Source organism: Salvelinus namaycush, chromosome 38 (assembly GCF_016432855.1).
Source record: "Salvelinus namaycush isolate Seneca chromosome 38, SaNama_1.0, whole genome shotgun sequence".
NCBI lineage: Eukaryota > Metazoa > Chordata > Actinopteri > Salmoniformes > Salmonidae > Salvelinus > Salvelinus namaycush.
In genome coordinates this window covers 19,964,783-19,978,303 of record NC_052344.1, presented here as the reverse complement: position 1 = coordinate 19,978,303, position 13,521 = coordinate 19,964,783, and the positions used below count along the sequence as shown (strand labels likewise).

Sequence of the window (13,521 nt, the reverse complement as noted above, 5' to 3'; positions counted from 1 at the left end):
TTGCTAAGTGGCCTTTCAGGTTGTGTTGATATAGGACTTGTTTTACTGTGGATATAGATACTTTTGTACCTGTTTCCTCCAGCATCTTCACAAGGTCCTTTGCTGTTGTTCTGGGATTGATTTGCACTTTTCGCACCAAAGTATGTTCATCTCAAGGAGACAGAACGCGTCTCCTTCCTGAGCGGTATGAGGGCTGCATGGTCCCATGGTGTTTATACTTGCGTACTATTTTTTGTAAAGATGAACGTGGTACCTTCAGGCGTTTGGAAATTGCTCCCAAGGATTAACCAGACTTGTGGAGGTCTTCAATTTTTTTTCTGAGGTCTTGGCTGATTTCTTTTGATTTTCCCATGATGTCAAGCAAAGAGGCATGAGTTTTAAGGTAGGCCTTGAAATACATCAACAAGTACACCTCCAATTGACTCAAATTATGTCAATTAGCCTATCAGAAGCTTCTAAAGCCATGACATCATTTTCTGGAATTTTCCAAGCTTTTTAAAGGCACAGTCAACTTAGTGTATGTAAACTTCTGACCCACTGGAATTGTGATACAGTGAATTATAAGTGAAATAATCTGTCTGTAAAGAATTGTTGGAAAAATTACTTGTGTCATGCATAAAGTAGATGTCCTAACTGACTTGCCAAAACTATAGTTTGTTAACAAGACATTTGTGGAGTGGTTGAAAAATGAGTTTTAATGACTCCAACCTAAGTGTCTGTAAACTTCCGACTTCAACTGTACATAGTTATGCAACCATAATTTCAGAGAAAACAGACCAAATGTGTTGCCAAAGGTTGAGTGTCTTTCCCAGTTTAGGAGAGCCCCCTTGAGCTTCAGCTTGGGTTAATAAACTATAGATCTGGGGAAAGTAAATATAGGGAATGAAACAGAGCACCCCTGAAGAATCACATACATTTGATTTGTTAAGTCAGTCAGACAGTTTTCCACATTTTGAAATTCGCCCCCCCTCTCTGTTATGAATTGTGTTTATAAGCAATGTCCATTACTCGCCAAATCGTCTGACTTCTGTCAATTTCCCAATTTCTCACCCTCCACTGTTGTCACTGTGTGTCTTCCAGCAGCATTGAAGGCTTTGAAGACCTCCATTAGTCTCTCATAAGTATTATAATAACATTAGTATCAGTGCCCACACAGGTAATAGCCACTAGCAGCCTAATCCAGCCTGGGATGAAATTAAAGAATCCACTCCCTATAATCTATAATAATCTCTGGTTCGGTGTTATTTCCCAGGGGGGATCATAACAATGACGCAGTAAACCAATCAGGAAGTCAACTCACCTTCATCTTGGCCTCAAAAGGCATCAGTCAGGTCTAGCATGTTACAGTGTTTGGTAAAAATGTACATTATATCATAAAGCATACATTACCCATCTATAAGTATGTTATAAACATGACATTATAGTTACATAGAGCATTGTGATATTCTGACCCTAATAAATGAGACATGTAATTCTCCTCGTCTGGAGATGGCAATTCAAAAAGTCCAAAAGTATATCATTTCACTTTGACCAATTTATGTAACAACGAGCAGGCATCATGTGACATCAGGCCTGTGAAGCAGTGCCCTCAGTGTACTGATGAACAGAGGGGTTACCGCCTGGTTTGATCTCTCAATCATGCACTGGCGTTACTGGTTGTGTAATAATGTGGCAATTAGTGCCCATGAGTTAGTGCTCTATGCAGGACACACTGTGCTTGAAAAGATCCTCCAACTTTTACTCACTCTGGCTTTGAAATGGACCGACAGAGCGCCATGAAGTCATGTCGAAACAATGTCGTGGTCAAGCGATCAAAGGACATGGATCTTTGATTGTGTGACACTGCTTTATTTTATATATATATATATATATAAAATTTAAAACAAGGTGCATATACAAAATTCTGCACTTGATTAAGAATCATCGAGGATAAAAGGTCTTCAACTTATTTCCATTGTGGTCCTCATTTTCATGAATGCATGTGGCAAGTTTGGCATGTAGCAGGCAAAAAAAAACAGAAGTGAAAATGGCAGGCAAATTGGTTATTTAGTCATAAAAACACAACATATCCATACTATACACAAAGGAACGCTATTTAGTCATCATCAATGGGCTCGGAGGGATTGCTCACAGAGGCACACTATCCAATAACCAGGATTTCACCTTCCTTTAAAAGCTACACAGAGTGGGAATAGTTTTAACAGAGGCCGACTATTCCACTCAGCGGCTCCTTAGTATAAAAAAAAGTACCTTTCCCTGTCAGGCTTCTGAATACACACACACACACACACACACACACACACACACACACACACACACACACACACACACACACACACACACACACACACACACACACACACACACACACACACACACACACACACACACACACACACACACACACACACACACACACACTATGTACCAGACTAAGTCTAGTCTGTGTGACCTTTGACTCAACGGGCAGCCAGTTGAGCTCCTGAAACTGGCTCCTACCAATATGAGTACGTGGGCTCAGATTCAACGCCAGCTTAATCAACTTGTTCTGGGCTATCTGAAGGTTGCTTTTTAGTAGATTAGTTAAGCCTTCGAACCATGAAGTGCTATTGTAATGTGGGGGAAATACACCAAAATATTTAATTCCTGTAGTCGTACTACGCCCCCTTTTAATATGCGAGGTAGGTCCTTGGGAATAAGCTAAACATAACAGGTTCTTTGCATCAAAAAGTGGAGCATGGGAATCAGACAACAACAATTTATTTTCATCGTCAGAAGAAAGGCCCAATCTCCTGGCCTACGTAATGTCCATATACCATCTTCAGCTCCAGGAGCGCCATACAACTGTCCTACAAGACAGACTTCAATATCACACAAATAACACTAGGTTTATACATTCCATTCACATACTCAAACAGACAATAATAATGTGTTGCCACAGTCACGGAGGGCGTGCCCAGGGAGGAGAGAAAAGCCTAGGTGGAATATGGACGCAAGTGCCTAAACACACTACATGTACAATAAGTCCTATTTCTCATACTTTGTTAAAAAAACACCATCACCACTCCCGCCCTCCCAAGGCCAGCCGACCAGCACATAGTAAGGGGATCCCCTGAATGACACAAACAGGAAGGGTTTTATACAAAAGGCCACACCCTTAAATAACAATCACACACACCTGGCACAGGCAGACCAACAAGTGTGCTTTCAAAATAGGTAGACGGTTCTAACCCGTTACACTAGCTTAGTCAAAATGAGTGCATTAGCTAGCCCTTTCTTACCTAGTACCTTAGTGGCCATACCCCCCCTCCCATGTTGCCATCTAGTGTACATTCTAAGTAATTGCCTGCTGTTTTGGCTGTGAGTACCTCTCCTGCTAGCTGTACCCTGATGCCTGAGGACTTGCTTCGTTTCAATTTAGACCCCAACAGAATTGCTTCTGTTTTGCAGAGGTTCAGAGATACAGTGAGGGAAAAAAGTATTTCATCCCCTGCTGATTTTGTACGTTGCCCACTGACAAAGAAATTATCAGTCTAAAATCCAGAAAAACACATGTCAAAAATTTTATAAATTGGAAATAAGTATTTGACCCCCTCTCAATCAGAAAGATTTCTGGCTCCCAGGTGTCTTTTATACAGGTAACGAGCTGAGATTAGGAGCACACTCTTAAAGAGAGTGCTCCTAATCTCAGTTTGTTACCTGTATAAAAGACACCTGTCCACAGAAGCAATCAATCAGATTCCAAACTCTCCACCATGGCCAAGACCAAAGAGCTCTCCAAGGATGTCAGGGACAAGATTGTAGACCTACACAAGGCTGGAATGGGCTACAAGACCATCGCCAAGCAGCTTGGTGAGAAGGTGACAAGAGTTGGTGCGATTATTTGCAAATTATTCACTGTTCAAATAAACCTACCATTAAAATTATAAACTGATCATTTCTTTTCAGTGGGCAAACGTACAAAATCAGCAGGGGATCAAATACTTTTCCCCCTCACTGTAGCTTGTTGTCTATGAGCCATGCATTGATGTTAGTGAGCTCTGCACTCAGTATACTCTCCAGTGTGGTTTAGTTTTGTGAGACACCAAGAGTGCAGAGTCCTCTTCATACAGAAACAGGTGACATGAGCAAGCATCCTTTATATCATTAATGTACAGTAGGAATAACAGAGGCCCTAGCACGCTCCCCTGTGGCATGCCACGGCTTATGTGTAGCCTCGGAGGGCAAACCATTTACCTCAACCACTTGTTCCCTCCCCAACAAGTAGGACTCAACCCATTCAAGAGTGGTACTACCCAACCTTCTCTCTTCTTGTCTCAGCCGATGTAACATTTTTGGGGTCACAGACTGTCTGATTGGTTGTGTAAACGTTCTGAAATTGCTAAATGTTTTACTGTGATTTCACGGGAGCCCAGAGCGAAACAGAACATATTACACACCATAATCTGTGTAGAAATCATATGTGCTATCTAATGTTGTGTACACAGGGGGGTCAGGGGATATGTCTGCTTATGGTTTCTGAACAGGAAGCACCACATAAACAAATTACAGAGCTGAAGTGTTCCGATTTTTCTGAGATTAGGTGGCTTTGTTGCAAAACAGCCTAATCATACAAACAAACAACACCTGTGGGCTGGAGGAAGATTTATGGAATCTCCCAGAGTCCAAAAGTTCCCCTCTGTTTCTGAGAAAAGCTCTTAACAGATCCCTAAAAATATTTTCTACGGATATAGCACTTCATTTTCCATATACACTGTAAACAGTTACAGTATAACCCACTGGGCACAGACATCAATTCAACGTCTATTCCATGCTGGGTCAACGTAATTTCATTGAAATGACGCGGAAACATCGTTGATTCAATCAGTGTTTTCCCAGTGGGTACCCAATACCTGCTTTTCTTCCTTACACAGCAACTTGATCATAACTCAAGAATGATTTCTCAAATATTAATTTCTACTTTACTCCATCTTCCAACAATTCCATGTGCATCTATTCATTCATCCATCAATTCACTCATATATTAATTTACTTCCTGCTTTTTCTGTCGTTTCACTTAGTTACAGTGCAGTTCACTGTTTGTGAGCGTCTGCACAGTACCAGAAACCTCACTGTATCTGGTTATTTTACAATTGCTGCCCCCTAGTGAACCTCCTATCAGTCGAATGTTCTACAGTGGAGGACAGTTACTGAGGCCAGCTGCAGAGGCACACATAGCTGAGCCCAGTGGAGCTTTGCCAAACACAAAGGCTTTGACCTCCTATGGGGCTGGGGACAGACCAGATTATGTCCCAGATAGAAGATAAACATAATTTGTCAGCATTTTTTAAAACACAAGAAAACAAACATGATCAAATTAGGACTTTTTGTAATGTCAAGCAGACCCTTGAACCCTAAGTATGAGGCACCATTAAATCCTCCATGAGAAATCATTTTGGAGACATGGTCTTTCCCACTGGGATGAGCATTTCTGTCTCCCCTGTGTGCTCACAGGCACAGTGGCTCCCCACATCAAATTTGTTTACATGGCTAGTTTGTAGGGGATTGGGGTACAACCAAGATTGTTTGCGTGGCTAGTCGTCTCTCTCTCTCTGTTTGCATGGCTCTTGTTACCAGCGAGGGGCCGAAGGTGACGGGGGTTGGAGGAGATGGCCTGAGTGAGTCAGGGTTTTGCCCAGTGTGCCCATTTCATGGGCAAATGAGGGATCACTCCTCTGTGTGGTGAAAGATGGTAGCACAGACGGGGTGCTTGTTGCTAGGTGGGACAGTGGAGGCAGACAATAGTGGTGCTTCCAGAACTGACAGCGCCTGACTGGGCCATTTTTAACTGGCGGCAGGAGAACAGGAGATCACAGTATTAAATAGCCAAACAAATAAAAGATTGATGATAGTATCATGGCTATGAACACCGAGTTTACAAAACATTAAGAACACCTGCTCTTTCCATGATAGAGACTGACCAGGTGAATCCAGGTGAAACCTATAATCCCTTATTGGTGTCACTTGTTAAATCCACTTCAATCAGTGTAGATGAAGGGGAGGACACAGGTTAAAGAAGGATGTTTAAGCCTTGAGACAATTGAGACATGGATTGTGTATGTGTGCCATTCAGAGGGTGAATGGGCAAGACAAAACAATTAAGTGCTTTTGAACGGGGTATGAGAGTAGGCTCTAGGCACACCGGTTTGTGTCAAGAACTGGAATGCTGCTGGGTTTTTCACATTCAACAGTTTCCTGTGTGTATCAAGAATGGTCCACCACCCATAGGACATCCAACCAATTTGACAAAAACTGTGAGAAGCGTTAGAGTCAAAATGGGCCAGCATCCCTGTGGAACGCTTTCGACATCTTGTAGAGTCCATGCCCGGAGGAATTGAGGCTGTTCTGAGGGTAAAAGGGCAACTCAATATTAGGAAGGTGTTCCTAATGTTTGGTATACTTAGTGTAAAATAAAATAAGGTTAAACCTACTGCAGTTAATCTACTTCATGCATTCTCTCAGAGGCATGCATGGTTCATTAATACATATACTTACAGACCTGGCAACGACCATAGGCAGGGGTTAAGTTTGTTTCACCTCCTTGAATGGACAGTGATTTTCAAAATACAACGTGCTTATAGTATTTTTTAGATACAGTAAATTCATGTGACCTTAAATTCACTTTAAATAAATTAACAGAAGAGTTCTTGCACCAGAGAGCTCAGGAGAGAGATCTCTGACATCTCTACCAGCCCTGAAGGTTTTTCTATGTTATGAGTGAAAACACTAATAGTTACAGAGCAGGAATATAGAGTTTACTGTACACAAAGCCCTTTGCTACATTTCCCATCGCCTGCGGGTGTGTGCGTGATCCAGGCACCTGGGTACCATGGGGACTCTGTGGATCTCTGACCCCAGGGAAGTAGTGAGGAGTCTGAGCCTTGCAACCTGGGTCAGGGCCTCTCCTATCAATCACAGACTGGTCCAATGACCTCTTCATACAGGCCTCAGTCTGTCCAACACTTGCATTTGGTTTGTTTTCTCAAAGAGTGTCACGCCCTGATCTGTTCCACCTGTCCTTGTGATTGTCTCCACCCCCCTCCAGGTGTTGCCCATCTTCCCCATTATCCCCTGTGTATTTAGACCTGTGTTCTCTGTGTGTCTGTTGCCAGTTCGTCTTGTTTGTCAAGTCAACCAGCGGGTTGTCTCAGCTCCTGATTTTCCCCAGTTGCTCTTTTCGCGCCCTCCTGGTTTTGACCCTTGCCTGTCCCGACTCTGAGCCCGCCTGCCTGACCACTCTGCCTGCCCCTGAGCCTGCCTGCCGTCCTGTACCTTTGCCCCTACTCTGGATTACCGACCTCTGCCTGACCCTGAGCCCGCCTGCCGTCCTGTACCTTTGCCCCACCTCTGAATTACCGACCTCTGCCTGACCTGAGCCTGCCTGCCGTCCTGTACCTTTGCCCCACCACTCTGGATTATCGACCCCTGCCTGCCTTGACCTGTCGTTTGCCTGCCCCTGTTGCCGTTACAGACGTTGTTACTTCAACACAGTCTGCATTTGGGTCTTATTGAAACGTTATAAAGAGTCAATTCCCACGGCAGATAAACATCATAGGCTCAATTGCTATTGTGTTTATGTATACTTAGATGGTATCTGCCTCCTTGAGAGGAAACATTCTGTATTATTGCAGCACTATAGACGTCAGTTGGATTGACATCCTGAACTACCTTTTCCTACCTCTTCCTTCCAAGGTGGGAGCACTGCAGTATATAAAGACCAGATTTTACCTTTACCAGACTACCAGTACATCATAAAACAGTTCCCCTTTTCACTTCTATCGTCAGATACAATACAATCTGATACACTTGGGGAAGTGAAACCTTTTGATCGCTAGTCTTCTTGTCCTCATTAAGGACATTTTCACGCTTGCTTTATCTCAGAGGATGAGCAATTGAACGCTGGATGCCCCACGAGAGCTATGATTTGCAAGAGGCCTTCAACCCACTTCCTGTCTGTTGGTTTGTTGGCAGGAAGTCAGGTGACTCATTGTATCCGGCCTGACAGTTCTTCTCTTTGTGTTCTGAGTGGGCTGTGTGTCATGAGTTACAGAGATTCAGTGACAGGAGGAGCTGACCCTCTCTGTCGCTGTTTCTGTCTGTCTGTGTGTCTTTTTCTCTGTGTGACAATAGTAATCGATGTAGGAACTGAGATCAGGAACAAATACTGTAGCCAATTTTATCTGCTTAAAAGTCAGTTTTCCCACGCTAATGGCGCTTTCAAGTGTAACTCAATATTAAGTTATTCATTTTGCTTAGTAATATTATCAACACACTACATAATAACAGTGTATGCATGCCAGTCTGATATCTTGCTATCTGTGCTATGTCTACCCAGGGCATGGATGCGCCTAACAGGGGAGACACACTTGAGCGGTGAGAAGTACCAGGAATGTCAGCAGTGCTGGGCTGGGTCGTCTTCAGAGGGGAACTAGAACTGGATGTGGAGATGAAACAGCTGCAAGGGACGACTTCATTAGTTTGGACTACAGGAAAAGGAGGTCCGATTACGCCCCCATTCTCATCGACGGGGCTGTAGTGGAGCAGGTTGAGATGTCCACATCAACAACAAACTATCATGGTCCAAACACACCAAGACAGTCGTGAAGAGGGTATGACAAAGCCTATTCACCCTCAGGAGACTGAAAATTTAAACCATTTGGCATGGGCTTTCAGATCCTCAAAAAGTTCTACAGCTGCACCATCGAGAGCATCCTGACTGGTTGCATCACGGCCTGGTATGGCAACTGCTCGGCCTCCGACCGCAAGGCACAGCAGAGGGTAGTGCGTACGGCCTAGTACATCACTGGGGCCAAGCTTCCTGCCATCCAGGACCATCTATACCAGAGGAAGGCCCTAAAAATTGTCAAAGACTCCAGCCACCCTAGTCATAGACTGTTCTCTCTGCTACCGCATGGCAAGCGGTACCGGAGCGCCAAGTCTAGGTCCAAAAGACTTCTTAACAACTTCTACCCCCAAGCCATTAGACTCCTGAACAGCTAATCAAATGGCTACCCAGACTATTTGCATTGCACCTCCCCCCACACTTTTACGCTGCTGCTACTCTCTGTTTATTATCTATGCATAGTCACTTTAACTCTACCTACGTACATATTACCTCAATTACCTCAACTAACCGATGCCCCCGTATATATAGCCTCTCTATTGTTATTTTACTGCTGCTCTTTAATTATTTGTTACTTTAATTTTAAATGTTTACTTATCTATTTTTTACTTCACACTTATTTTTCTTAAAAATGCATTGTTGGTTAAGGGCTTGTAAGTAAGCATTTCACTATAAGGTCTACACCTGTTGTATTGGGCACATGTGACAAATACGATTTGATTTGTCTTTCTCAAGGCATTGTGGGGGAACTTGATCAATGTATCCACTAAGGCCAGAAGCCTCTAGGTCGTTCTCTCAGGTCTCTCTGTATCTACAACACCTTTATTTACTACAGTTAACAGGGCAGTGAACATTGCTACCTTATAGCCTAGTGCTCAACCAGGAGAGCCAAGGAGATGAATCTTGTGTGTTTCCCTCCCTCCTGCCTACTGGCAGTTTGTCAAGTGAAGTTCAAGGCCATGTTACCCATCAGCTGTAAGAAGCATAGACCATCCCCCTTGACCTGCAGTGCAGGAAGTGTTGGAATTTTCTCAGTGGCGTTACGATGTCGGCAGCCAAGGACAGCAGGCCGCACGGAACTGGGCCTCTGTTTCAGAGGATGAATAAATGTCATCTGCCCTCAACCTCCCTATCACTTAACGGTATTGCAAAATCACTGCAACGTTGTGACAATGTTGCTCTTTGTTCGTTATGAGGCAAGAGTTTTTATGTGTTGGGACTGCTGTATTTTAAAGGTGATATCGTTGAATGTAACAATACCAAGTGCTCTGCAGTTTTACGCTGGAATTTGACATGGGCATGAATGTATTATGTAACAGGTACTTTAGTTTTGTTTAGGCGATCATGAAGAGACAATGCGAGTGACACTTGTGGTTAGGATCACACTGGCTATTCAGCGGCACACAGAGGTGATGTTCTATTTGATCTCTATCTCTTTCATACAAGCATACTGTGTAAAACTGAAAATGTATAAATTCTATTTAATACAGATTATTTTCTGTATAGGTCAACATTACATTTCAACTGAATGGGCGACCATCTGTTTTGACCACACACACTGCGAAAGCAGGCATTCCTGTGGGCTGTCCTCTGATCAGTTCTGGCAGACGCTCTGATTCCAGAGTATTTCAGCAATGACATGCGGGCTGGGGAACACTTGTGACAGATATGAGTAAGATATGGTCTCTAGTTTAGATAACCAAAATATTGACGTTGAGTGCACAGAAAGGTTATGATACAGTTTTGTCATTTTCACTGTAAAAAGCCCATTTGAGCTGTCAAAGACTTGTTTTAACGTGTTTATTTGATATGGTGATGTTCTTTGGTAGATTACATCAGGTTTCCCAAGTGTACCATGCCATGTAGCCAAGATGTTATTGATGCATGCTAAATACACTAATTGTTCAGAATCATTCTACCGCAAATATTGCATGTTTTCAGTAAGATAATTGTCAGCATCTAGCTAACAACGTGCTGGTTAGGCAACAGTGGTTTAGTTTTTTGCAAGGGATCAACACCCAACTACATTAATGGGACGTTGTGGGACATTCTTGCCATGCGCCCCTCCCTGTAACCCAGTGCGCAGACTCATCACACTCCGCTGTCAGGGCAAGGCATACTGACGGTATGGCGGCAGGATACAGCAGGAAGGATGCTACTGTCGCCCGTGATGTGTCTTTCACCAACAGAATGTGAATGGAATATCGACGGTAAAGGGAAAGGATACCGCAATAAAGGCCTGTCTCCGTGAACTCCGAGATGGCCAGGCTCGCCGACTACTTCGTGGTGGTCGGTTACGACCTCGATAAGAGAGGTGAGTTTTGGGCTAGCTATTTTCCTAAGTGCTAGCTAGCTAATGCTGGCGTATTAGCCGCGGTTCAGCCCTGGTAAACAGGAGGAGGCGGAGGAGAGGGAGGCGGGGACGGGACGAAACGGCGTCCCACAGTTGTGGGGTGTCTTATCCGGCAGGGCACTGAACTACAAATCGCGGATGTCAAAGGCCTCTCGAGATTAGCCAGCCGTCTGGTGTTATTTCAAACCACGAGGAAAGAGTTTGAGTGAATGTCTGCGTTCCATTTTCTTTTATGTCATACATCATTTTCATAGCCATATCTAGCTAACTAATAACTTAAGTGAACTTGCAAGCTAATTAGCTTGGTAGAGGATACTTGTTAGCTTAATAACGACATGTTTGGCGGCGTTGGTTAGAGTAGATTTCTAGTTAATATGGGCTTATTAAACCAACTTGTTATTTAACTAAAGTGAAACTATGTTATGTCACCTCGCCAAGCTAACAGGAATGAGTTAGTAAAGCAAACGTCACACATTCGTGTCGAGATTTTACATGAGGTCGAAATTATAAGGACTAACTGGTCATATTGAGAAGCAAAGCAAATCTTTGCTTGATAAACGCGTACTATTCTTACTGACAATGCTTGTGAACAACTAACGTATGTTTTAGAAATGGAAGTATTGTTAGTTTTCTTTTGTCTGTTTTTGTTTGTGGACTAACCTAGATGGCTTTGCCCCTCCCCAAGCCACTTGAACCAGAGTGTACAGAACCGAGCCCAGTAGATGCTAAGTGTTCTTCCTGTTGTGTTGTTGCGGACGCTGAGTGTTTGGGACCGTTATCTGACGCTCCCCCCGGTTTGCGCGGTGGCATAGATCCGTGCGGTATAATGGCATGTTCACCATGGAATATTATAGCCGCCTTATCCGATGAATATATTAAGCTATTTGGAAACTTGTAACGTCTTTTATTTATAGAATGGATTCTGTTTATGACTCATTTAGATGGAGCATGCAGAAACATCGTAGCATGACAAGTCCTCAGCGTCTAAAATCAAGCAATAACTGACTTGTGTACCTATTTCTTGGTTGGACAATGAACATTTGTTTTTCTTTGCATACATTTTAATGCATGTCTGTTTTGAAGGGGGGCAATCCCTGCAAGGTTCAGCGGGCAGGATGTTATAATGTGGACGTTGCACACTGCAGAATGTATCTCCTTCCTGTATCTACCCTGCTGTTCTGGCTGCTGAATGCAGACTAGGCCTGTAAAGCATCTGGGAAGCAGACATTAAAACCCCCAAGCGCTGAGGTGATCAAGGAGAAACAAGGCCTCCGTACCCAATAAAAAAACAAGACTCAGGGATGATGATTTGTCTGTCGTTGAAACCCTTTTACAGCAGCCCAATGCATAGTATATACATGCATAGTAAATCACTTGCTGCAACATATGCATCTGACATTTTATTCTTTAAAGTATGCATTTTACTTTTCAACAACACAAGCTTATTTTAGTCTTACCACCTGTTCCTGAACACTGACTCCATACTCATTACCTAAAGTGGATACCCACTCTTCTGCAATCAGATCGATACTCCAATTTGATACTCTTTATACTGTTAGGCTAATGCATGCTCCCAGGGGCAATGACATTGTCTTCTGACATCATTCTCACATGCCAGAGAGAGCTTGGTGCTCCCTGACATTTTGACAGAGCTGCAGCCTGCCTGTCCTGCGATGTCCTGAAAGCACAGGTGTGGAGGTGTTGCTTCATCTGTGTTTTGACTGACACACACACTCGCACACACACACAGGCCTGGAATGTTTCACAACTGCTGACTGACAGTTTGGGTGTGTGAGCTCATCTGTGTTTGTAAGTTGCTTCCACAGACTTGAGTTGTTGAAACATCACTGTATTTCTAGAGAAGATGCTTCCTGGGTGATTACATCATCAACATAACATTCAGTGATGGAGAAAAGCTTTTACCTGCATACATTCATCCTTTAATTGTATGTGACCACGCTTAGAATTAGAGTCGACAGTGTACAATGTAAAGCATTCATCAGTTGAATTATTTGAAGAGGATATCCAGAGGAACAAAACCTCTCTGCACCCTGTGGGGCAGGTTTTGCTACTGTACTGTTTGCAGGGCACGCCCCTGCCTTGATGACCGCTGCCTGCAGCTCCCATTCACACACTCCATTAGTCACTAAGGTGTCAGGTTGCCTGATGATTGTGCTCAACCCAAACTCTCATCGATCAGATAGACTTCACATGGGGAGCCAAGATGGCCGGTCTGTGGCCAGGGTGTGGTCAGCCTGACTGGGGTTTCTTGTGTAGCTCTGTTTTGACAGCCGTCCCCTTTTGTGCTGAGAACACTGCGGCGAATCGGATGCTCCGTTCGCGGTGCTCCCGGCCCAAACAGGAAATAGGAGAGCGGACCCTTGGGAGACGTGTTTAGAGCGAGAATCCAGATTGTCCCTCTGTGTGTTTGTGTTCTATGAAAACTGGGAGAAGGGGGGTGGGGGTGTGTGTGTTCTCATGTGGGTGGGGAGTTGTCGTTAATTTT

General features: G+C 43.7%; 1 protein-coding gene across 4 annotated transcripts in view; it reads left to right on the top strand.

Annotated features, from left to right (window-relative positions):
* Positions 1-10,775: 10,775 nt before the first annotated feature.
* Positions 10,776-13,521, top strand: part of LOC120031768 (myotubularin-related protein 5-like) — a 68,014-nt gene continuing 65,268 nt past the window's right edge. For all 4 annotated transcript variants that reach the window (XM_038977575.1, XM_038977574.1, XM_038977573.1 and 1 more), the window contains exon 1: positions 10,776-10,976. In XM_038977575.1, coding sequence (XP_038833503.1) covers positions 10,922-10,976 — 55 coding nt within the window. In that variant the 5' untranslated portion in view covers positions 10,776-10,921. The remainder of the gene's footprint in view (positions 10,977-13,521) is intronic.